At 39.2% G+C, this 25,272-nt stretch overlaps 1 protein-coding gene across 1 annotated transcript in view; it reads right to left on the bottom strand.

Annotated features, from left to right (window-relative positions):
* The window catches only part of FIGN (fidgetin, microtubule severing factor), a 132,313-nt gene extending 107,253 nt beyond the window's left edge, over nt 1-25,060 (bottom strand). Inside the window, 2 exon segments of the mRNA XM_032234030.1 lie at nt 23,266-23,462; nt 24,348-25,060. Of these exon segments, the coding sequence (XP_032089921.1) occupies nt 23,266-23,290 (25 nt within the window). The 5' untranslated portion in view covers nt 23,291-23,462; nt 24,348-25,060.
* Between the last annotated feature and the right edge of the window lie 212 nt (nt 25,061-25,272).

Below are 25,272 nucleotides of genomic sequence, written 5' to 3'. Positions count from 1 at the left end.
TGTGTTTCAATATCACTGCAGTACACCAGAGTGGGGTGGGGTGGAAGAGAAAGACCATCTTCTCTAACACTTCTCTAGAAAACAATGGGAGGATTTCTATTTCAAGGATAAACACTTAAAAAAAACCATTTAAATTCAAACCAAAGCACTATGCTACAAAAGGTGTGGTCATCAAACTATCATGTTTGAGAGCATCCTTAAAGCATCCTTTGAACAGTGCCATGATTAAATCGCTTCACTTTTTTTTACAATAAAGAAACACATTTAATAATGTTGTTCAAAAGGCATCAACAGAATCATTGCCCGTCCTTATAAGCATACTTATTAGCATTTCATTCTAGAGAGCTGATTCATTTGATTCTGTTGCCACATTATCGTAGCTGCCATCAGAAGTATTCAGACATGCCTTCCTTCTAAGCAGCATTAAGGAGGCTGTGAAGACCCCTCTTGGTTTAAAAGCGGCTGCCCTTCTTCACAGCAAAAAAAAAGCCTAGACAGAAAAGCTGTAACAAGCCATCTATTCAACAGGGTGGCTTAGAACGATTAAGGATTTGGACTTTTAGATAAGGGTAGGAGACACTGTCGATCATCTAGTGGGCAGAACCTTAATTTCCTCACTGGATTATATTTCTGGATTTATTTAATAATTAAAACATTGCCAAGCCAGTATACAATTTCTTCTGGTAGACCAATAGGGTCCTTTTGCAGGTCACCCGAAGATTCCCAAAAGGGCATGATCGTGAGAAATATTCAGTGATAGCCCCCTTCCTTCCAACAAACATTTTATCTGTTGATATGGACTTCATTCCTAACCATCCTAGCTATAGATAGCCTTACTATCTTCTAAAGAATTAAAACTAGCAACAAGCAACCTTCATGGCAAGGAATTTCACAAATTTATTGAAAACAATCTGTTTTGTTTTTCCTGAATATTGCTGAATCAAGAAAGATAATAAGAGAGAGACAAAAATGACATTTCCAAGCAAGCATGAACACAGCAAACTAATAATTCTTATGCTTGACACTCAATTTATATATTCTTCAAGTAGAATATAACAAGCCAAAAATGGGACTTAATTAACAACATATCTCAAGCATTATTTAGTCTGAGACCTAAAGCTATGAGGGGAAAAAATCATGCCAAGGAAAACCATTTTTCTCTGAAACACCAGATCAATGGACCATTGTTTTGCCTTGTCTGTTCCACAATATCATTGCAATGTTTGTAGTTTGAATTAAGAATTTCAGATAATAGTTTAATTCTTTACAAGTCAGAATATCACAAGAAAACAATGTGCAAGATAATTATCTATATCTACATATATCGGTGTATATATAGAGAGAGAGTCCAGATGGAAAAAAATAATCTCAGTTCTCCATTAAAAAAAAATTCACTCTCCAACATTATAACTTTTACTTTCTTCTTGGCTCTCACCATTTGTACTCAGGTAAACACACAGGGATTTTCACATACAGTGATTTCCACAGCAACAAAATCTTTTTGTGTCTTAAGACTAACAATGTTCTATGGACTGAAGTAGTAAATCCACTTTCAAGAAGAATGAAGCACACTATATCTGACCCCACCCTCCCAAAGCTAAATACAGAGAAACAGCAGAAAAGCTTCTGTTTGTCATTTAACTCCTCCTGTCCCAAATCCCCTTTTTTGGGTGAGTGGGGGGAGAGAAGCTTAAAGCTCAACTGTGAAAGTTTAACACATTTCCTTTGTCCAAACCAAGCCAATCATTAGCCTACTCTGTAATTTCTAACCAACCTTTTCACCGTGTAAAAAAATAGTCTTCTCTGGAATACATTTTTCTCTGTAGCATTTCTGTTAGTCTTTCCCATAAAAAGTTCAGGTCAGTGGAAGAATGCAGGTAGTCCTCACTTGCCAACTGCTCATTCAAACTTACAACATTACTAAAAAAGGAGATTTATGATCGGCCCGCAAAGTTGCAGCCATTGCAGCATCCCCGTGGTCACATGATCATTATTACCCAGTGCTTGGCAACCAACACACATTTACAAAAATCGCAGCATCCTGCAGTCACATTGTCGCCATTTGCAACCTTCGCAGCCGGTTTCTCACAATGGGGAAGTCGGCAGGAAGTCGCAAATCATGATCTCGGGACATTGTACATAATGACTGCAGTGGGATCTGATAGTTTAAATTGGGTGTAGCTATGTAATATTTCATTTTACAACCACTAGTGACAGAGTGGTTGATGCTACTATCAATCGGTGAGAACCATGTGTACTGGAAAGTATCTTATGTATGACAAGCCACCCAGAGTTGCTTTGATAATGAGATGGGTGGCATATAAATTTAATAAATAAATACTGTAAATACTTGCAATGTTCCTGCTCCAACCAAACATAACATCACCGCTGACAAAAGTCATTTGCTGTATCATTCAAACAGTGACCTCTGCCCAATGTTTCTTTTTTCTCCAATTTCTTATAAGCCCCACCACACAACAAAGCTATTAAGTGTCTATACCACACCTTTTCTGAGAAGGCAGAGAAAATTATATTCTTAAACATCTTCCTCCAGGGAAATAACATGTCTTGGATCCATCTTCTCATTTTCCTTGTCTACCTTCTTCTAGAGTACAGGTGTCAAATTTGCAGCGTCACATTGCCATCACATGACGTTTTGCAATGTTTTGCAAAACATGACGTTTTGCGATTCAAGGAGCTGGGGTGGGCGTGGCCTGCGCATGATGCATCCGGCCCTTGGGCGGCCAGTATGGCACCCCTGTTCTAGACCTTCATGAATAGATCCACAGTAGCTCATACAGTGAATGAGAAAATATACAGCTACTTGAAAAGAAATAGATATGCCTTCTGAAAAAGTCCTGGATTTTCACTCAAGTAGAAATAAAAATAATGCCTACTGTCAGAGAAAGCGCCCTTGGGATGCTATACTAAAAATGCACACCCATGAACCATCAAGATTAAATTACAGTATCATTAAAAAAAGAATGTATCTTCAATACTTAACTGAAGTTTGCACAGAAAGGCTGCATATTGCGGGCATGGAATAATTTCATGTTATTAAACTGACAAAGAAAGTAGCCTAGCAAGGACTTGACTACATTACATTATTTATAAACTTGTTGCAATTATGAAGCTCTCAATTTCAATCATAAACTAGTTGCAGGAAAGTAATTTTCCGTAATTCTCCACTAACAAACCAATCCATCCATCTGTTCTCACTTTGGCAGCAGCTGTTTACATGGACAAGATAACAGGCCTTCTCAGTGGCAGCCCCCACACTTTCAAACTTTTTCTCTCCAGAAGACTGTAACACTCCCTCTCTTGTAGTTTTTAGCAGAGAACCAAAGGCTGTTTTATTCCACTCAGCTCATTTGAATGTTGCTTGTGTCCACTGGGATTGATTGGCTTTTGTACATTTACTCGCAGCACTATACTGCTTTAGTCATTCTACATCCACAGACTTTTAACTAGGATAGGTGAGCGATGGCGCATTTACGACACACGCGTCAAAGGTGACACACTAAGATGTTTTGGATGATATGTCAGCATTCACCAACACCCGACAACAACTATTCTTGAAAGCACAGCCTGTTCTTGCATTATTCTCAATGGCTGTGGAAACCGCTCAAAAATGGACTGGGATCTGGTGTGACTTCCGAAGCCTCCAAAAATCTCACAAGAATAGGGTGTGCTTTCCTGTAATTTTTGGAGTCTGCAGAGGCCACAAGAGCATTCTCCAAAGCTGCTTCACGAATGAAGACCTTTTGGGACCCAGAGTAGTTCTGGGTACACCGCCGGGCCCTGCCACGCCTTGAGGAATTGTGTGAGGCAGCCTTTTTGAATGGCAGTGATGGCCCTAGGGACGAAGTTGAGATATGGACCTCAACTTTTAGGCCCAGTCTTGGTGATGCTGCCGAGTACCACTCCTACTCTTCAGGTGGCCTAGATGTGGGGGAAAGAAAGAAATGTTTCTCTTTTACTCAGGTTGTGTGACACACTAGGAGAGTCAAGTTAGGCATTTTCTGAATTTGTGACACACTGAGCCAAAAAAGTTTACCATCACTGGAATAGGCTGTAAAAATGTAAAATTTAAAACCAAAGCAAATTACAGTAGCTAGTAACCGAAGATCAGTTCATACAAATATGAACTTGCCTCCCCACCACCACCACCACACACAAACATACAAAAACAGGCAGAGTAACAGATAAGAATTTAAGCCTGAAGTAGTCTTGTTCAAAAACAGTTTCTAGGGTTTCCTAGGAAGAATTTACCACCTACAGGCCTCATTTGAAAACCGCTACCTCATCAGTATTTTTAGGAAGGACCAAATGAAAGCAAACAAGCCAGTTTTCTAAAGTAACAATTACTAAATGGCCATTTTAATGGCCTCAACATAGCGGCATCGTTAAAGCCTCTTGTATATAAACACTTCTGATATGAACTACTTTATGTTTTGTTGTATATTACTCTATTGATATAGCTGCTCTGAATTATGTCATACCCACCCTTAAACCAGCACATGTACGAATTGCATTTTTTTAAAAAATAAAATCTAGAATTTTAAGCCAAGGGGCGCAGGTAGAAAAAAATATAAGACATTTACAAGAGCTAGATGAGCTGGGCAATTTTTTTTCAGCCCCGGGGTCATATGCAATGCTCACTGTTGAATTGGCAGCCGAACACTTGCACAGACAGGAAGAGAAACAAAAGCCTGACCAATAATCTCAGGCCATCTAGGATTTTGAGAAGAGAAAAATTTAAATCTCTCGTTTTCCCACTGACTTACTTATGCTGGAGCCGATTTTCTAAAAGATCCTATTTTCTTTCCAAAAGGTATTTATTTATTTATCTAATTAATTATCATATTTCCCCAAAAATGAGAGCTCTCGATAATAAGCCCAATTGGGCTTTTGAGCACATGCAGTAAAATAAGCCCTCCCCTGAAAATAAGCCCTCCCTGGAAATATTGGAACACAGCAGCAGCCATGAGGTGACCACACTCGCTGCACCTAAAAAATAATAAAGCCAAGGGCTATCTTATTTGGGGGGAAACACAGTAATTAATTTGTTTGTTTGCGGCCTGTCTTGCCACAAAGCCATTCTATTCCTACTCATGACCACAACATCCACTCAGCCCTAAATCTAGGATTGATTGATTGACTGATTAAATTTGTTTCCTGCCAATCTCGCCACAAATCAACTCTATTCCTACTCATGACCACAACATCCACTCAGCCCTAAAGCTAGGATTTTCCAGCTGTGATTTTGAAATTCTGAACATTGCAGGACGAGATCAATTTTCTGCATAGCTAGCAGGGACTCCAATATCCATATGGTCGAAAGGAGCAGGATGTCCTGGGTACCTGCAAGGGTCCCAGATTTCTTATCTCAGGCCTAGGTGGGTCTTCATATATTGCCCCCATTTGGTGCCCGGAAAGTTTATCATGGGAGGGTGTTCCCTAATAAAGTGCTACAATTTTTTTAAAAAACCTGATACAGGTAGTCCTCAACTTACAACTGCTTGCTTAACGACCATTCAAAGTTACAACCAACCCAACCCTGGATTTGAAGTTCCAATGGTCAGACCCCCTCCGCTGCCATATGACTGAACTGTGTTTCCAAGGCAGCCCCACAGGCCAGATCTAAGTACCCCGTGGGCCAGATCCAGCCCACATGCCTTGAGTTTGACATCCCTGAGCATCATCAACCACAAATATGTGTTGTGTCTTATTTATAAATTATAGTTGGCCATACCTCCTTCTCTTCTTTCAATTATTGCATAACATCTGCTTTATTTATTGATTCATTCATTGATTCATTCATTCAAATGATCTCTAGTCATTCTGTTAATCATCTTGCTCACCATACACAGCCATTTGCTCAAGTTTCTATACCATGAAAACACACAACCATTCGAAGCTATTTTGCAGAAAGGAGCAGTAAAAAAAAAACCAACTATAGCCTGGACAGAGGGCTTCCCCACATGTCTGTCCATTGACTCAGAGGTGACTCGGTCTACCTTTGGAAGTGTTTCTTCTTCAGCTGGAGCACTGATTCATGACCCATAGCGTGTCTATCAGTTGGGAAGCAAGGAAGGGAAATTAGTTGGTGGCACGAGCTGGCTCTTTGCCTGGAGCTCCAATTTGACACATTAATCAGATTTTAGTTTAATGTTTGCACCTGGAATTTAACACAGTATCAGGAAATCTGTATGGCTTGGAAGATAAGGTAATTTTTTTTTCATCTATTGATTGTTAACCATTACAAAGAGAGATGCACACATATCTTCTTGTAAAGACTCTTCTCTTAGTGAGACTCTTATTATGGCATATTACCAAAGACAAAGGGCTAGTTTACAAAAGGAAACTATAGGACAACTGGTCCACAAACTGAACCAAGTTATTCTCCAAAGTATGTCTTTTTAGATGCTGATAAAACAAATAGAGCTGCTTTGTCCTGCTTGGCTGAAGCCCTTTCTCTCCTGCAAAGCCAAACAATAACACAGGCTACATTTCCATTTCATTTAGTCTTAAGTAAATTTATTTAATCAACAAACAAATCCTGACTTTATAATGTTCCGACTTAGGTGTGACTATTACATTCAGTGGGGTCTACTCATAAATACAGATACACAGAATTACTGGGTTTTTTTTTTTAGTTTATCCTGCCCCATTTCAAAGACAATGTTGAAGGAGAGAGCTTGGAACAAACATATCTGGTTACGGAGCTGTCAAAGTACAATAATGAATGTAATGCTACCCAATGTCGGTGAAGGCCAGTCACATTTAACAAATGCACGGAAGCTATGCCTACTGATCATAGATGAATTTTTTAGGCTTGGAGGCAACATACTGTTTAAAATGACTTGCTAGAAAAGCAAACAGCAGGAGAGCATTGTTGCTGTCAAACCCCAATTATGTGCGTCTTAAGTTTGCTCTTTTACAAGACTAGATGAACATCACTTATAAGGTTAGACTATATTTGTGTATGTGGCAGTGAATCACATGTCAGGACTACCTTAAAACAATGTTGTAAGATTAAAATGAAAAATGTACCTAATTCTTTGGAAAATATATTTAAACCAAGACTCAAAGGGGGGGGGGAATGTATAAAAGTGTTGTAGTAGTACATTTTAATGTACATTTTAATGGGAATGGAGCTACATATCATTCATAATTAAGATTTTTTTTTAAAATGTCCATATAAATAATGTGGAGGTTCATGTTTAATAGCCCTTCTATATAAATACATATTCACAGAATTTTCAAATACTATATTTTTTGGAGTATAAGACACTCTTGACCTACCTTTTTTGAGGAGGAAAACAAGAAAAAAAATCTGCCTCTGCCTAACAGATTCATCTGTATTCATCTGACTAGCGTCCTTGCAGCAAACAGACTGGTCAGTTTCAGCACATTATTGCAGCCTGATTTAGTACGAACAGCTGATTAGCGGTTGGATCAGTCTCCCGGAAAACTGCCAATCAGCTGTTCCAGGCTACGGGGATCGCCAGAGCCCATCAGTGCCTCCACGCATCGCGTTTTTGGCCTCCACGTGTCACGATTTTGGCCTCCGCTCCATTTTAGACCCATTCCAGGCTGCCAGTATCGCCAAAGAACATCGCCGCTGATCGCCGCCTCGTGCATTGCGTTTTCGGCCTCAATGTGTCACGTTTTCGGCTTCAGTAACATTCGATGTATAAGACGCACCACAATTTTCACCCACTTTTAGAGGGGGGAAGTGTCTCTTATACTCTGAAAAGTATGGTATATGGTTTGGGAAATACATATACAGAACATGGAAGAGTAAGCTAAAAGTGTGTATATGCACATAAACACCCTTCCAAAAAATGAGTTCTGCAATTTACACTATGTAAATGGTAGACTTTAGTCTCTCAATCCCAAATCAAGTTAATGCTGGAATAGGGCTTTGTTATCATTACAATGGCATTTTTCCACTTATTCTGAATTATTCAAAGTGCAGCCTTAGTACATTCTTTCAAATTAAATGACTCACTAGAAATGCTTGCTATATAAAACACTGATTGACCACCTACGAAACACCATTCTAGCTTCTGAGATCCAATATCCCTCCTTTCAAAGGCTTGCAACAAAAAATTAACTAATGTCGCTCTGCAGATTTCAAAGATAATTTGAAAAAAAATAAGTGTTTTGGGCCCTCTGCCAGTTTAGCACTTCTCTGCTACTCATTAAGAACCCACGGGTTCTGTAAGAACTTGATGGGGTGCCATTACAGATTTAAGGCAAAGAAAAATAAATGTTCATTCAGTCAATTTTCTTTCACTAAAACTTTGCATTTTGCTCAGAGGTTCCACAGCTAAAAAAACAAAACAAAAACTAAACTAAGATTTTGTGGGTTTAAAATGTTTTAAAACTCCTTCAACTAAGTAAGCCATTTCTTTCCCAGGCTTCTGAATGAGCCTAAAAATACTATGGCTACATTAAGATTCCCAAGAATTTCAATATGTTAATTTTTTAAAGCAAGCAGTAGTATTTTTTTTCCAGACTAGATAGGTAATCAAAAAAGTAATGGGCTTCTTTAACAAATAGCAGAGAATTGCTGAAATTCTTCTAAGTCTGAAGTACTTTTTTCAAACTTTTCTAAACAGCCCTAGCAACAAACCTTTTTGAATTTATCTTATATATCATAAACTTACATACATTTACAGTGGGGATGGCTTAGGAAACTGCAGCCTTAAGGGCACATGAGGTGTCTCAATCTGATTTCATGGAATCCTTTCCAAGCAATTTTAGATCTCTGGCCAAAGCAAATGTAAGACTGCTGAGAAGAGTGGAAAAACAACACCTATAAACGTATCTGTGTTCTTTCTTTAAAAGGAAAAGAAGGAAATATCAGGAAAGAAAAGAGAAAGTGGACTAGAAAACTTAGAAAGATGGTCTATGGTCATGATGGTGAACCTATGGCACATGTGCCACAGGTGGCACACGGAGCTCTTTCTGCAGGCACGCGAGCTGTCACCCAGCTCAGTTCCACCACTCATGTGTGCGTTCTTCCTGTCAGCCAGCTGATTTTGAGGCCTCTGCCACACATGCAAGAGATGTGCACTCATGCGTAGGGGGCAGGGGGGGTCAGCGCCCATCCATGCCCCATTTTTTGTCCCTGGAGACTTCAGGGAGGCCTGCTAGGTCCCAATGGGGCATGGGGAGGGTGGTGCGTGCAGGGGGAACATGAAGGGGGGTCTCCAGGCATGCATAGTGTGGCCGGGTGCACGGGGGGTGTCACATGTGCACACCTTCTGCACACGAGGACAAAAGGGTTAGCCATCACTGGTCTATGGGCAATCCTAACAAGCATTTGATTTAGGTACCACACACTGAGATCTTTGGTTCTGACCATAGAGCCACAATGCCTGCAACAGAGTACCTCTGAAAAACATGGTCCAAGAGAGAATGGGGAAATATTTTACTCAAACTTAAGATGGAGCTACTCTTCCCCAAAAGGTTGTTTTACAAATGACCCTAGAATCGCTCAACCTCGGGGAGGGGGCGTATTGAAGTCTCAGATGTATTTTTATAGGAACATTATTGGATTTTCTTTAATGGAGCCACAACTGATTTAAATGAGTTTTTCACAATAGGGTCTTTTAATTTTCTAATTCACAGGTTGTCCTTGACTTATAACCAAATTGGGACTAGTAAATCGATGTGGTCATAAAGCCAATCATCATGTGACTGGAGCTGATTTTGCAATCATTTGTACCATGGTCATTAAGAGAAGCACATAGTTGTTAAGTGAACCACATGGTTGTTAAGAGAATCCAGCTTCTCTGATGGAATTTGCTTGTTGAAAACAGGCTGAACAGGTCGCAAATTGTGATCACATGACTGCAAGATGCTGTAATCAATAACTATGAGCTGGTTGCCAAGCACTCAAATTGCAATCACACAATTGTGGAGTGGAGTCAAACCTTTGAGGATGGGTCATAAATAACGTCCTTCAAAGCTGTTCTAACTTTGAACCATTGTTAAACAAATGGTCATAAGTCAAGGACAACTTGTACTTGTATAAAGCATACCAAAGTGCAAAGAGTATAGCAAAATGGAAATGAAAATGAGTTGAAACAATTTTATGACATTTCATAGAACTTTTAAAAATCAAATAAATCCCATCTCTCAGTATACTACTGTTTATTCTAGGCTGTTCCAAAGAAACACCTGGTCAAGTGGTCAAGCAACAATGTATACAGGTAGTCCTTGACTTATGTCCATAATTGAGCCCAAATTTTTGTTGCTAACGATGACAGTTGTTAAGTGAATTGTGTCTCATTTTACAACCTTTATTGTCACACTTGTTAAGTGAATCACTGCAGTTGTTAAGTTAATAGCACAGTTGTTAAGTGAATCTGGTTTCCCCCTTTGTTGTCAAAAGATGATCAAATTGTTGTCAAAAGATGATCAAGTGACCACAGGACATTGCAAGCCTGAATCAGTTGCCAAGTGTCTAAATTTTGATCATGTGACTATGGGGAAGCTGCAATGGTCATAAGTGCGAAAAACAGTGTTAAGTCACTTTTTTCAGTGCTGTGGTAACTTCAAACTGTCACTAAATCAACTATTGTAAGTCAAGGACTGCTTGTATAGCTATAGCATATTGGATGAATTTGTATCTGTGTATGAACAAAAATCATAAATAATTCATGCCATTTATTAAATCTAGAAGAATGTAGAGGAAACAAAATAGAAAGATGAAGTGTCGGATATTGTACGCTGTATTTTTCAGGACATCCCCTGAAAAGAACTGAAAATTTCCAGTAACATTTTATATTAACATAAACAGGAATGAATTATAAGGATAAGTATGAACAATTAACAAAACTTAATTTTTTCAAGTTATTTTTTTAAACTCAGCTCCATTGTAAAGCAGGACACTATATAATGTATACAATATTCCAGCATTTGGTAAGGCCTAGATTGATTCTGAAGGATTCAGGTAACATTTTCTTTAAAAGGAGTAATTTTTAGGTCTTTTGGTCACATCGGTGTATAATAAACCTCCACACCATATTAAATTTAAAAAGAAGCAACTGGCCCATAGCTTTATTTTTGTTGCTTGTGATTTTCAAGCCTCTTGTTTCAAATATGCTACACTTTAGTGCAAATGTCAGTAAGATAATAAAACAAAACAGATTGAAATTGCCCATTTGTTACTTAGCAGTAGTTTAAAAACTGCTTGAAAACCATGACGTGTTGCCTCTCTGTATTCTGAAAGATTTAATCCCACATGCAGCAAATACACAGAAGTCCAGATCCCACCATACTGCTACACATACTATATTACATCTTCCAATCTGTGCCTGAAGTTGAACGGTTTTATACTGGAGGCTGCATATGTCTGCCATAGAGAGCGGGGACTTCACATGCTGAAGCTTCTCACATAACCGACCCGCTCTCCAAGGACGCAGCAAATCAACGTTAAAATCAATAGCCAGCACATGATAACTCTAAACCTCTGCATATAAACTTACAATTACATACGAATTATAATAATCAAGTCACAAAAGTTACTAAACCACATGAGCCAGCTACAGCTATATTCCCAAAGGCATATTCATATTATCACCTCATCTTATCTTCACAACAACACTCTAGAATAGTGGGTGAGTGAGTGAGTGAGTGAGTGAGTGAGTGAGTGAGTGAGTGAGTGAGAGAGAGAGAGAGAGAGAGAGAGAATCACCCACTGAAATAAGAGAACTAATGTTCAAGCTGGAGTTCCATAATCTTAAATTCTTAATCACTCATATACATTCTGCATCACTAGTGTAGTATAAGAAGATGTTTAAAAAACGTTTTTGCTTAAATCAACATTCCTACTATAAGCACTCTCCAGATCTGTGGTACTATAAACACTACTATCCATGCGCCGCCTAAGGATCTGTAGCCTGACATATCCCGATGGGGGAATTCTGGTATAAATAGAAAAGAAAAAAAATCTTTTCAAGTTATTATTTATGATTCTCCCTGAAAGCCAAAAAAGTTCTACTTTCCATCAAGGAAGAAATGCCCCCAAACTCCTAGGGCCCATTTATCCTGCCAGATTTGGAAAAATGATTATTGCTTTAATAACAATCAAGACATATTTGTACAACTGTAACACATTTTCTGTGCTTAAATGTTTGTAAAGATAATTAAAAAGTAAACCAGAAATTAGACTCAGTTCCCATATGGCCACCCTTATGTTAGCTTTGCCCTCCACAAATCTATTTAACATAGCATGATTACATGTATGTACTCATATGTATTATCCCAAATTGGACAACAATCTTATGTTTCCTCAAGGGACACTGTACATTTGAGATGTATGTATGTATGTATGTATGTATATGTGTGTATGTGTATGTATGTATGTGTGTATATGTGTGTGTGTGTGTGTGTGTGTGTATGTATGTATGTATGTATGTATATATATATATATATATATATATATATATATATATATATATATATATATATATATTTGTTTTCATTTAAAATAAAAAACGGGGAAAAGCTTAACCATTTCACCTCATATACTGTTGAGTTAATACTCATTAACATGAGGTTATTATGTTATGTTTAGTATATGGTTAAAAATAATTGTTGTATTCCTTTGTCTAAGCGAAGTCATTTTTCCCCAGTTGAATTTGTACCGAGATGCACATTCAGCAAGATTTAGTGTCAGTCCCATTTGAAAAAGGAAGTTTCAGAGAGCAAAGTAACATTATAAGAAGCAGCCCGATTGTCAGAGCCATACTCTGCTTTCTGAGATAAAGAGGAAAACACCTCTGCCTTAAATTTATCCAGGCTTAATTTTTCTTTTTCTCATCATGGAGCCAGAGTCGTAAAGGAGGAAAAAGTCATCTTCTGAAATATATCCTATTCAGCTAAGAGAGGCAACTCAGGCCCCACCCTATTTGAAATCTGGGCTGTTTTCAAGCTGCGCATCGCAAGGGACACTTTTTATGCACGTTAAATCAGCAAAGAAAAATACCGTCCAGCTTTTCCATCTGAGGCTGCAATTGTAGGAGTCCTGTTTTAAAATAAATCCCAGTAAATTCCAGCAAATGTTACTAAGAAATAAAGATACACGGAGAGGGCATTAAGTGATACTGCAAAATGCAGGACTAACTCCCAGACACCAACTCCCAGACAAGTGGAAATAAGGCAGTAGCTTAGCTCATAGCTTATAAAATACAGTAGTATAGTTGGGACACGGCTATGCAATCACTAAGCTTTCTTATTTGAAAATTTAACAGACAAATTAAGGAACCACATTTTGAAGTGTTTAGAACTGCAGGGAAAATAATATGTAAATACTTGCCATATGCATTTAATTTGCCATTTAATTTACCATTAAATATTTGCAAACTACACAGCATTTCCCCTGGAGAAGAAAACAATTCTACTGTTCCTGTTTGTAGAGCGTAGAAAATATCAGTGCAGGTTTTTTACTTCAATAGCATTTTTCTTTGTTGCTGCTTGTATGGTTACAGTATATTATTACTACCGCTATTATTTAAAATGTTAAGTTGCCAAATTTGCAAATAATTGGAAATGATCAGGAGAAGAGAGATGCAGAAGATAGGAAAAGTTGCAAAAACTGCAAACATATCCCTACTGGTCTCTCCCTCGATTTCAACTTGCACAAATCCAAGTTTATGGAACCTCTTATTGCATCTCATAAATGCAGAACCAAAATGTCCCCATAACGATGGCTCTATTCACTGTGCATACTCCTTAAAAATAGACATAAATGGACAATGGGAACCCAAGATGCTTTCAATTTATTGTAGGCTTATATCGCTGGGCATGACAAAGGGACACACAGAAAAATACAAGCCCAAAGCTCACAAGGGAAAAAAAATGAAGATACAAAAAAAAAAAAAAAACCGTTTTTCAAAGATAACCCAATCCCTCCCTTCTTCTGATCCACTGCACAGACATAGGCCCAAACCTGTCCAGAGTAAAGTCCTTTAAACGTCTGTGCAAATGGTGATTTAATACAGTCCATTTCTTCCTTCCACAATAAAAGCATGCAGCAAGTATCAACACTGAAGCATTCACTCACTGACAGCAGCCTATGCAACCCTTCTCCTATGAATAAGGGAGCATGCTGTCCATGCACAGAGCTGCTGCTAGTTGGGTGAGCAAAGATATGGTGAGCTGTACTCTAATCTAGTGTTTCACATGAGTCAGTGGAGTATGGACTAAGACTGTTGGGACTTCCACTGAAATCCTCATTCAGCAACTTGAGCCCACTCCCCATCTGGATTCTTTAAAACAGGGGTGTCAAACTCAAGGCCTGTAGGCCAGATCTGGCTCGCGGGGTCTTAGTTCTGTTCCTGGGGCCTCCCTGAAACAGTGAAGGACCGGCTCACAGTGCCTTTGCCAGTGGAACAGACCTCATGTGGGCTCCGTTTTCGAGGCTGTATTTGATGACAGAGTGCTCAGGCCACCACAGATACCCTCGACACGAGTGACGTTGAACTGGCAACACCCACCCCGGCCCCCTGAGATTCAACACAACCCTGATGCAGCCCTCAATGAAATTGAGTTTGACACCTCGGCTTTAAAAGAACAGCAGCATTTTCAAAGAAACTATAGTTTTAATAGCCATGTTTTTATACCTAAAAGAGAAAAAAATGTAATCTTGGGAGGGGGGGGATAGTATTATGCCATGTGTAATAGTGTATGCCATGAACAAATCAAATGCAAAGGTCTAGAAAGAATTCTAGAAATAGAACTGCATCCCACTATGTCTGTCACTGATGGAAAGCCATGAGCTACCAAGCAGATTTCTTAGAACTAGAGAAGCCCAGAGAAACATTTGGGGGATGTGGAGGGCGAGAAATGAGAGCAAGTCCACTCATTCAATGTTGCAGGCAGCTGACTGTCATTCATTTTGCTAGAATCCATTCAAGAAAATTAGTTGAAACCTTGCAAAACTCTCTTTTGCCATTGAAAATAGCCCAGCCTCTAAAAATGTTGCTTTGCACAATACCTTTTAGTATAGTACATGTAGTAATACAAACTTCTCTCTAAGCCAAACTTAACCAACAAAGTCAGACTATCCTTTATGGAAATGTGGCCAACACAAACAGCACACAGAAAAAAACCCAGTCCATGGAAAACAGCTTCAGCTTAAAACAACATCACTGACAAGTACTTTCCTTTCTATGGCTTCCTTTTATACTTATGAGATAATGAGCCAGTTAAATCTAAGCCATATGACAGCAAAGGAATTCAGGAGAAGTGAAGAAACAATAACAACAACAGCATCAACCACAAAAGAAGGGGTAGTTTATTTAGCATCATACCTTGCACATACCAGAAGACAGCGTATCATTATTAAGAATTCAAAATAACTGAGTTAAACAAAAGACTCCATGATGCTTCTTGTTATTTCATTTCTTCATCCATTGCTTCAAATCTAGATTTCTTCTCTACATTCAGTTCACTTGTTCCAGGGTAATTCTTATAGCATGATAAATTACCACCGGGGCTAAAGCAAAGAGATTATTATGTTGGTGGTGAGGCAGGTTTAAATCTTCACTAAATTGTCATTTTTCTGAAGAAAACTATCTACAAACCCTTTGGTGGGAAAATACAAAATATTTCCAATGTAATGTCCATATTTATGTGCTGCCTTGTTAAACACACCACCTTTTATGTCTAATTTCCTAATCCACAGACTATGTAGCTGGCTTTCAACTGAACTACAGCATTGTGTTACTCTGTCTTTTCTCCCTATAACAGGGATATTATGTCTCCATACAGTTGTCCTGTTTTCTTCTGGCTCTGCTGCTGCATGTTTAAAATTGACTTGCTGTGGAAAGAAAGCAAGTTTCCAAGAAGTAGGAAATCTGTTTGAAAAATTAATCTGTAAAGATTTTCCTTCTAGATTTCTGTACGTTCTTGCTGCTCAAAGAGAGAGGGAGGCCAAAGAATTATAACCGTCCTTCAAATACATGCTTACTCAGAAGCTGCCCTTACCTGAATTCAGTAGGATTTCTTGAGGTTTAATCAAACACAGGATAGCAACTTTTGTGAACTAAAGGTACGATCCATTATTACTCCACCAAAAACAGTAGGGCTTGCTGCTGAATAAACGCAGGATGAAGAAAAATATTGTATTTGTTTTGAACAGATATAATAATGCCTGCAGTGAAATAGTGGAATATAAAAACCTTCCTTGCATGCACCCTCTCTCTCTATTATGGGAAACTGATTTATTTCTTCCAGCTACTTGCTAAGTATCTCACTTAGGCTGTTGCAGGTGCATATGGTAGAAGTATATCCATCCATTAAGCCCAATGTCAAGGAAAGTTTGTTTCTAAAGCTCTTTATATAGAATGAGACTCGCAAATGCCAACAAGACATTTAAACTAGGATCATTTCTTCTGCCTTCTTAGAAACAATCCTGTAAGTACCTGAGTGCTCAAATACATGAAAGAACCAGGTTGCCTCTTTTGATATCTCTCCCCTCCATGGAGCCTTTCTTGTCGGAAGGCAGAAATTTCTTTTGAAAATAAATGGCATCCCTTCCAATGTGTTCAGATTATTTCCTGGGTGCCAGAGTTATCCCTCAAAAAGGTTGCTTGATATTTAATTCACTTCAACTATCGCAATAATATTTTAGAGAGCAAACCTTATTTCTGCAGCGCCAACTTTATGAGTTTCTCTGTGGCAAAAGGCAATTCCATTGGTGAGAACTGGGATTGAGAAAAGAGAAACGAAATAATGGCCAGAAAATAGGAACAGCACTACACTTTCTTCACATCAATAAGCATACGCGTGATTGCACGCTAGAGTACACAAAAGGACTCATAGGTGTCAGTGTTGGTAGAAAAAAAATAAGGTCTACAGCAGTCTGTTTCTAGACCAATTTTTCCAAAAATGCAATCACTAAACTCAACAGCCTGTGCCCTCAAGTAAGCAAATTTTCAGATAACCACAGCCTTGTACCTGAATTTACAACTGGCCTTTAAAGATTCTTTCAAATTGTTCCAGAACAATTTCAAATAACAAAAGCAATTTGCAGAAATGTGAAATTCTGATTGGAATCATTACTGAATCATTTTTATCTTAAATTTCATTAAAGCAAAGGAAAGAGATGCTTGGACAACGCGCATGGGCTCATACTTCTCATGAACCTATACGGGTTGCAAGCTTGCACAAGGTTAGGTGTTTTAATGATAATTAAATTATTTAGATTTAACTATATCGATGTAGGTGATATCTTTAAAGTCTAAATTAAACACTTTTTAAAAAATGTTCATCATGCACAAAAATACAGGAACAGGAAAAATTCTGCTTAATACTGCGTAATATTTAATAGAAAAATAAGTCTAATCTAGCATCTTTGAAAACAGTTTCAGCAAACATGCTACTACAAACAGTTAAACATAAACTGATTGAAGTATAGAAGAAACTAAATTATATTGTTCAAACAAGCCATTGCTCAATCTGCAATTCGGACCGGGGGTAGACAAACACAGATAGACTACTTCAGATAAATCGAGGAAGGAAGCCATGTTATGTGCGCGTTTATGCACACAAACTCACTGAAGTAATAAACCGTCCTAAGACCACACAAGAGATACTCTATGACCAATAAGTCATTTCTCTGCTGAGGGAAATATATTGCGTCCTTTTGTAAGAACACTTTTACAATACTGGATTCACGTTATATGAATATCTACCATGGCATTTGAATGGGCTGCATTAGCTTCAGTAAAGCTACGCATATGACCTGATTATTGAATAAAAAGAATGATAAACAGCAGTGACTGATTATTTGAGAAGTCCTCTATTAAAAACTACTTTCCGCAAAAGATGCAAAACACTGTTATTATTCCTGCATTTCAAAGTTTCCACTTTAAATACAATTTATCCTCAAAAGAAAACATGAAACGTATGGCTGGAACCATGATTGATATTGCTGGAGCAAACTGTAACCCAAAATATCTTGTTCCCAAATGCCCTGCAAAAGCAGATTGTTTTGATGAGGCAGAGAAATTTGGCTCACATTATAACAAGAACAACTGTTATGCCGGTGCTGTTTTTGTAGTTGTGCTGTTGTATTTCCTACAAATATCTCTTAATATTCTTAATATTCTTAATATCTCTTCTTTTATTGGAGAAACCAAACTAAGTTGCTTTGGGGGAAGATTTTTTTACTCTCCTTGATTAAATCAACAGGTATTTAGACTTTTATCATTGTACTCTCGAATCATTTACTACTTCTGCTGGAGTTAGAATGATAGCTCCAGGTTTTTAATTTAGTTTAAGCTTTGTGGTCATGAAATATTACAATATTCCCTGCATGGAATAATATACCTATTACACATTTACTCGTGTAATAGAGTCAAGTTTTATTCTTTCTTTTCCTCCCTCTCTTTATTTGTGAAAAACAAATTAGGTGTTTGTTTATATTTAGTAGCAATATGAATGCAAATAATTCAGTTCTTATGCAGAAATTGTGATCTGAGCATTGTCATTAGGTACACATATTTACATACATCCACACACCTTTTAATGTATAGCCTAATGATATACGGAAATCTATAAACTAGAATGGAGTTTATTATGTACAAACTGTATCTTTAGGGCTTTTATTCTTTTTAATTATGCTAATCCAATATTTTAGGAATAAACTCAATTTAACTAAAATAAACTAATTTCTGACTAGACAGTTAGAACATTGCACTCTTAATTGAATACAGCGTTGTTTGCTTGGATCTAAAAGAAACTATATTCCATGTAAGATTTATTGCAAGAGAAACACAGAATCGCACTTCACCACAAAAAGAACCCAAAACTTAACAATAGTAATTATACAAAGTATAATTTTTACAGCTTAAAAAAAGGGAAAGAAAATATAGCATTAAAAAAGAGAAAAAACATATATATTCAATAAGAAATTAAATTACACTGAATCCAGGCAGGCTTACTTCCAGGGAAGATGCCACTATCATGGCTAAAATATTTGATTATCAGAGTGTAATTATTAATTGGTAAGGAGAAAAAAAACATTTGATAGACCTTCTTTAGCCTTTTAAAAGGCAATTGGTCTTAATAACTACATGCAAATTACTGTTTTGCTTTCTTTCAGAATAAAAGAAATATTAACTGACAAGCAATCAATAGATTCAAAGTTACTCTGCTATCATGAACTTCCACTGATTTGTGCAGCTTCTGATTCACAAAAGAAGAGAAAGGGGGAAAAGAAAGAGAAAGCTGGCTATTCCAAATTAAAGGTTATTATTTGTTTCTATTGCTTTGCTCATTAATGATGGGGGATAGCTAGCAAATACGCTGGTGCCCCGATGAAATGGTTCATTGTGCCTATTGACGGCAAAAATGCTCCATTACTTCACAAAATGCCCAGATAACACATTTTCTCCCATTAAAATCATTATTAAATTCCAGTTAATTAAAAAAAAGCATGTCAATACATCTACCGCAATTTTGAAGATACTTAAAACGCAAAGAAAATGTTGTCTTTTGTTTGTTTTCAGGTCTTGCTGTTTTGTAATAAGAATGCATTTTAATTGCATTATTAATTGAAGGCAAAGCAACATATTTATCTGATCTAGTAACACTAGATTAGACAAGTGGATTAAAAACAACTTGCAAGAGAGTTTCCTACGTACAGCTATCATGCTGGTTTTGTATCATTAAAATGGCTCCTAAACAAGCAGATTAGCTGATTAATTGATGATTAAGACTGCAGGAAGATCAGTCATTACATGGAGAAACTCCTTGCATGCACACACAGAGCTAACTAATTGACAGCTACACATGAATTGCAACAACCAGCCTCCGAAAGCATTATTGTAAAAATAAGATACAAATACTTGCCGCAGCCTCCCTAGTTCCCCCCACCCCTCAACCCCACACACCCCTTCCCCAACATGTTTTAGACACAAGCGTTAGCTGCTTCTTTTAAGTTCAAGTTGGGCTGTCTAGAATCTGCATGGTTACACGTGCGTGCATGTGAGTGGGTGGAAGAAGCAGTAGGACTACATATAAAAGTCAGCATCTGAGCATAAAGATATAACCTTGCTGCTTCTCCATGAAGTTCATAGAATATATACCCTGTCATAAATTGAGCTTCCATACCAAATGTCTGCTCTTTGAAAGAACTTGGAGAAAAGTTCCTTCGTTGTATTGATCTGATGACTAAGGGTTCACAGCTACCGTTTTTATGTCCTGTTAGGTCTGCCTGAACAGTCCTGAAGTCATTGCTTATTATCCAGAGGTAAACACCAATTTGTCTGCTGTAAAACTGATACAAATCCCACTCTTATTCCAATAGAGCCCTTTTGTCATATAATCGCTTTGGTGGAGGGTGGAGAAGGGGGAGGAGTGATGACCGTCCACATGAGATTACACAGCAGCCACTTTTTGCCAAGAAGGATCATACAATAAATTTTCCTACGGCACTGCCTCTAAAGCAGACCCGATTCACTAATAAACATCAATATCGAAACTTCCTATTAGGATTTGTACAACTCAACAGTGGAGATTACAATAGTCCTTATTTCACAGTTACCAAAAAAAGGGGGGTAAAGAAAAATCTCCAGAATAAATCTGTTTGAAGGAACTTTTCAACAGATTTTTTTTTGCCTTGGAAAGAAAACCGACAACTTTTCTGGAAGTTCACTTTCCATGTAGTTTTGAAAATAATGCTATGTCCGGAGTTAAAACAATAGCAATGGGATTCCTGATCTAAATAACCTGTAATGAAGCTTCCTACCTATAGTAAGAATTCCCTTGTGCATTTGTCAAGATACTATACAAAGGTGTCTTTAACAGGCTGTCTGATTTGGTATACAACAGTGACATTATTTCCTGGCAAGCTCAACTGACTAGAGAAGATTTATCAGAAATCAGAAATCATCTATCTAAACCTTGCCATCCCCACCTGGAAAGCACCTTAAAGATGATTAGTGATGTTATTAAAAACAATAGAAAAAAAATCTGGGCCATTAACAAATTAAAATAACAGGTGCAATACATTTTTACTATAAAAATATAACGGGGGATAGTAGATGCATCTTTATCTTAAGAAGCTCAACATCACAACTGTAAGAAGAGAATGTGCTAGTTGTTTTTTAAGGAGAGGGGGCAATCTGTTTTACTACAGCTTTCCCTGCACTAGAATACTTTTTTTTTAAAGCCAAAAAAGGAGGAACATTTTAAGGCAGCTTTCCCAACTTTCCCCCCCACCACACAATATATTGTGACAAGTGGCTGTTTGATAGATGTTCTCCTTGATAAACGACTTGTTCAAAAGAGACACAGTAGCTTTCATTTCCTGACCAGAACACACTTTTAATTTGCACCAGCAGAATTGCTGGAGTGTGACTGGCTCCTGGATATTTGCCTCTGACAGCCCCCCCCCCACCTCAACAAAACAAAAATAAGCATGAAGCACATCTGCAGACAATGATCACCACCACATATTACATTTGTTAGCTATGTGGACTCTCTTCCTCGCCCCCGCCCCCACCACCTTGCCTCCAGGATGGGTGCAATTTCTGAACCACTCTGCAAGTTAAGTTATTCTACTAGGAAACTGAGAAGCAGGGATGTGGATGGGGTGAGAAAAGCATGCAAGGGGGGGGGGGTACACATATGCCGTACAATATATACAAAACTGGGGAGCCCAGGCATGATTACTACCTATTACTACTGTTAGAATCATCTTCCTCATCCTCCTTCTCCATAAACTGCATTTAAACAGTGGCAACGATTCACCCCATCCAATTTCAGCTCTCAACATACTATCCAATTCCCGATTTAAAATTTATAAATGTAATACCCTCATCACAAGCAGCAGGTCCAATCTGCTGTGAATATATATTACAGCTTTAACATCACAGAGGGAAATCTCCCATCTGGCAATCACATTCTCTCCAACAGCTCTAGGAAAGAGGGGGGGTGTATGAGAGAGAAAGCTGTGTCTTTCTGCTCCCCCCTTTCTCACTCTCCTCCCATTTAAAATGAGTCAGGGCTGATTATTTGCATCTAAAATAAACCCTACTGTATTGATCATCTCAAAGCCAACAAATTCCAAATTATAGATAGATAGATAGATAGATAGATAGATAGATAGATAGATAGATAGATAGATAGATAGATAGATAGATACTTTCTATTGTGATAGCAGTTCTGTTTTACTCTATTGGAAATATACAGAAAGCTTCATCATCCGCTTATGGGCATGGCCGATTGGGCAACTATTTCTGAACTGAATGCAGAGCTCAGGGTTGTGCCGTTATCAAAAATCAATGGCCAACTCTGTCCATGCTCCAGCCAACAGCCTGACCGATGCCCATGAGTTTCTACCCTAATCCTTATTTGTTTCTAATTTAAAAGCAGATACATTCTTGGCCTTTCCCCCTTGGCACAAATTCCCAAACTTATAAACAAAATACTAATCTGCTGATATGGTTTCCTGGGCTTCTACCAATGGCCTTGTGTACATTGCCCAGGACAGGTATATTCCAATTCTCCCCGTTTCATCAGGCATGCCTACCATGACCCTTAATAAAAAAATACAATATCTTCTTAGAATAATTGTTCAGGTCTCCTATAACATCTGATGGTTGTTCCATTTGCACAGCACAGCAATGACAAGCCGCCAGATGGAAAACAGGATAGAAAATATACAGGCCGTTATTAAACTGGAAGACTGAGAAGGGGGGGGGCTGTTTGCAGGAAACAGAGGCATTTATTAGAAGATCCCTAGAAAGGATTTTATTATCCTCATCTAAAACCCAGTGGAAAAAAATGGAAAAGGGGGAGACCTCAATTGAAAAAACAATAACTACACTTGAAAAATAAACAGGAAACCATAGCGGCATAAGGAAGGCTTAGCTGGGTCTCTCCTCCCTCCTCCTTTTACAGTGAGCAAGTTGACTAATTTACATCCTATTTGAGTGTACATGGTGCCCTGCTAGTAACATATAACTTTAGCTTTATGACAGAACAAAAGTAACAGTCTGTTCAAAGCAGAAAATTAGAAATAAAACAAGGCAGTGCACACCCACATATTCACACACACCTTATTTATACACCTAAGGCTTTATCCTTAGTTAATAATACCTTGTTACAGGGATCTTCAGCGACATGCAAAGTACTCCGAAATGTTCGTCATGCTCTTTTAAAAACAAAAGGAACACTGTCCGTAGTACAACAATAACAACAAAAGTAAACGAGATTCCCAAACAGACCTACCATAAACACTGGTGCTACTGATCATTTCTTGCTGGCAGCACAAAAAAGCTGAATTGGAATTTTTTTTTCCTCTCCTCCTCTCCTTCTTCTCACAAGCAGGAATTCCAAAGGTTGCTTTTCATGAATGCCACTTTTCCTCTCCGCTATCAAATGTCACTGCCTTGAAACGTGGGCCTTTTCTCAGGTATTCATTTAACCTACATGCATATAATTAAGAGGGAAAGCAACATCAACAAAAAGGGAATCTCAGATCAGAGGAGAAGAAAGAAAGGGGGGGAGAGAGAGACAGAGAGAGAGAGAGAGAGAGAGAGAGAGAGAGCACATGACCAGCAATACAAGTCCATGTCAATTTCACTCACTCCCATTGAAACTAGCAAGAGCTCCAGGGAAGATAGTAATAGGATCAGTAGGTTGTATATACCAGTAAATTATACATCTTCCTCTCAGTTCCAAGCCAACAATACGCCCACCATGCCATGCCTCCCCCCCTCAATGATGAGGTGCTTAAATTTTTCTGCATCAGCTTCTCACATACATTCACACACACACACCCCTCAACCTTAACTTTCCCCATCCTTATTTACACTGATTTGCTTAAAAGTTAGTTCCTCCAATTTGCACTTAGCCGCTTCGCCTAGAACTTGAAAAATAAATAGAGCAATACTCCCCCATTTTAAGTGAAAGTGGCTTAATTAGGAGAAGGGAGCGCAATTAATCTCTCAATCCCGAATTCTTACTCTCTCTGCCCTCCCCCCCCCACCACTATTGTTAGCAACGATGAAGGGGAAAGCCCTACGCTGCGATTGTATCGCTTTACTTTCCACACCGCGCTTTAAAACAAGGGGGGAAAGAATATGGGGGGGGGGGCATACGAAAGAATTAAACCCAGACTTGGCGATTTGCGATGTATCTCTCTATCTGTCTAAAGCCATACATTTTTATTATAAAAGCTGGGGGGGATTTAGAGCGTCCGCGCGCCCGCTCGGGATACATTTAAAATTGTATGAAAAATTTAAAGAGAACGGGCGGAGGGGAAAAGCAGGAGGGAGAGAAAGGGAAGCGAGTCAAGGGAAGGGTCTTACCTGGAGGGTCGGGCACAATCGATTCTTTGCGGCGCGCTGATGAACTGGGGCTGGGGTTAAGCGCAGACGCCTCCGATTTGAAACCATTCCAAGTTTTTGAAGGGAAGACCGACTGCAGCCTCTGCCATGTTGGAATTTCAAACCCAAAACAGCTGCTTTGCAAAGAGCCACCATGCCAGCAGCTGAACGCCTGCGCAGAGCGCCGCCGAGCCAAATTCAAATCACTTTCACACTAAAGAGCCAAAGATCAGTTTGCAAAAAAGGGGGGGAGGAGGAGGAGGAGGGAGTTGGAGTAAGGAAGAAAAAAAAAAAAGAGAGAGAGAGAGAGAGAGAGAGAGAGGGACGCACCAGATTCAGGAGCGAAAGAGGCTCTCAATGGCCGCGCTGCCGCTGTTTGCCTCCGCGCCGCCACCGCCGCCGCGCAAGGCCCCTGGCTGCACAGGTCAGGTTACACGGCAGGGGCTGCCGCTTGCAAGGAAACATGCGAACACCGCCTGGAGGTGGCCGGGAGGTCATGGCAGAGCCAGCCAGGAAACTCGCCCTCCCTTTCCGCGGCTCCAAGAGGGCGAGCGGCCACTGAGAGAGTCGGGATGCCCGGTCCCAGCTTCGCCTCCGGCTCCTGCAGCGACAGAGAGAGACTTCGCGGAGCTCGGGCGGCTTCCCTGCTGCCGGGGTACCTCCATATCCCCCAGTCCCATCCCCCCCACCTCCCGCGCCAGAGAAGGCACACAAGCGGCGGAGAGGCGAGCGAGCGCCTCTGGCTTCCCCTCCCCCCCCCCGCCCCGCCACCCACCACCCCTTTGCGAGAAGCGGCAGCGGCGGCGCCTTCGCTCCAGCCCCTACCGCGTCTCGGAAGCACGGACGGCGCTGCGCATCCCCGCGCTCTCTCCTCGGACTCACTTAGAGAGACTTTGGGAGGCCGGGA

This window comes from Thamnophis elegans, chromosome 1 (assembly GCF_009769535.1).
Source record: "Thamnophis elegans isolate rThaEle1 chromosome 1, rThaEle1.pri, whole genome shotgun sequence".
NCBI classification, from domain to species: Eukaryota; Metazoa; Chordata; class Lepidosauria; order Squamata; family Colubridae; genus Thamnophis; species Thamnophis elegans.
This window is presented reverse-complemented; position numbering and strand designations above follow the sequence as displayed.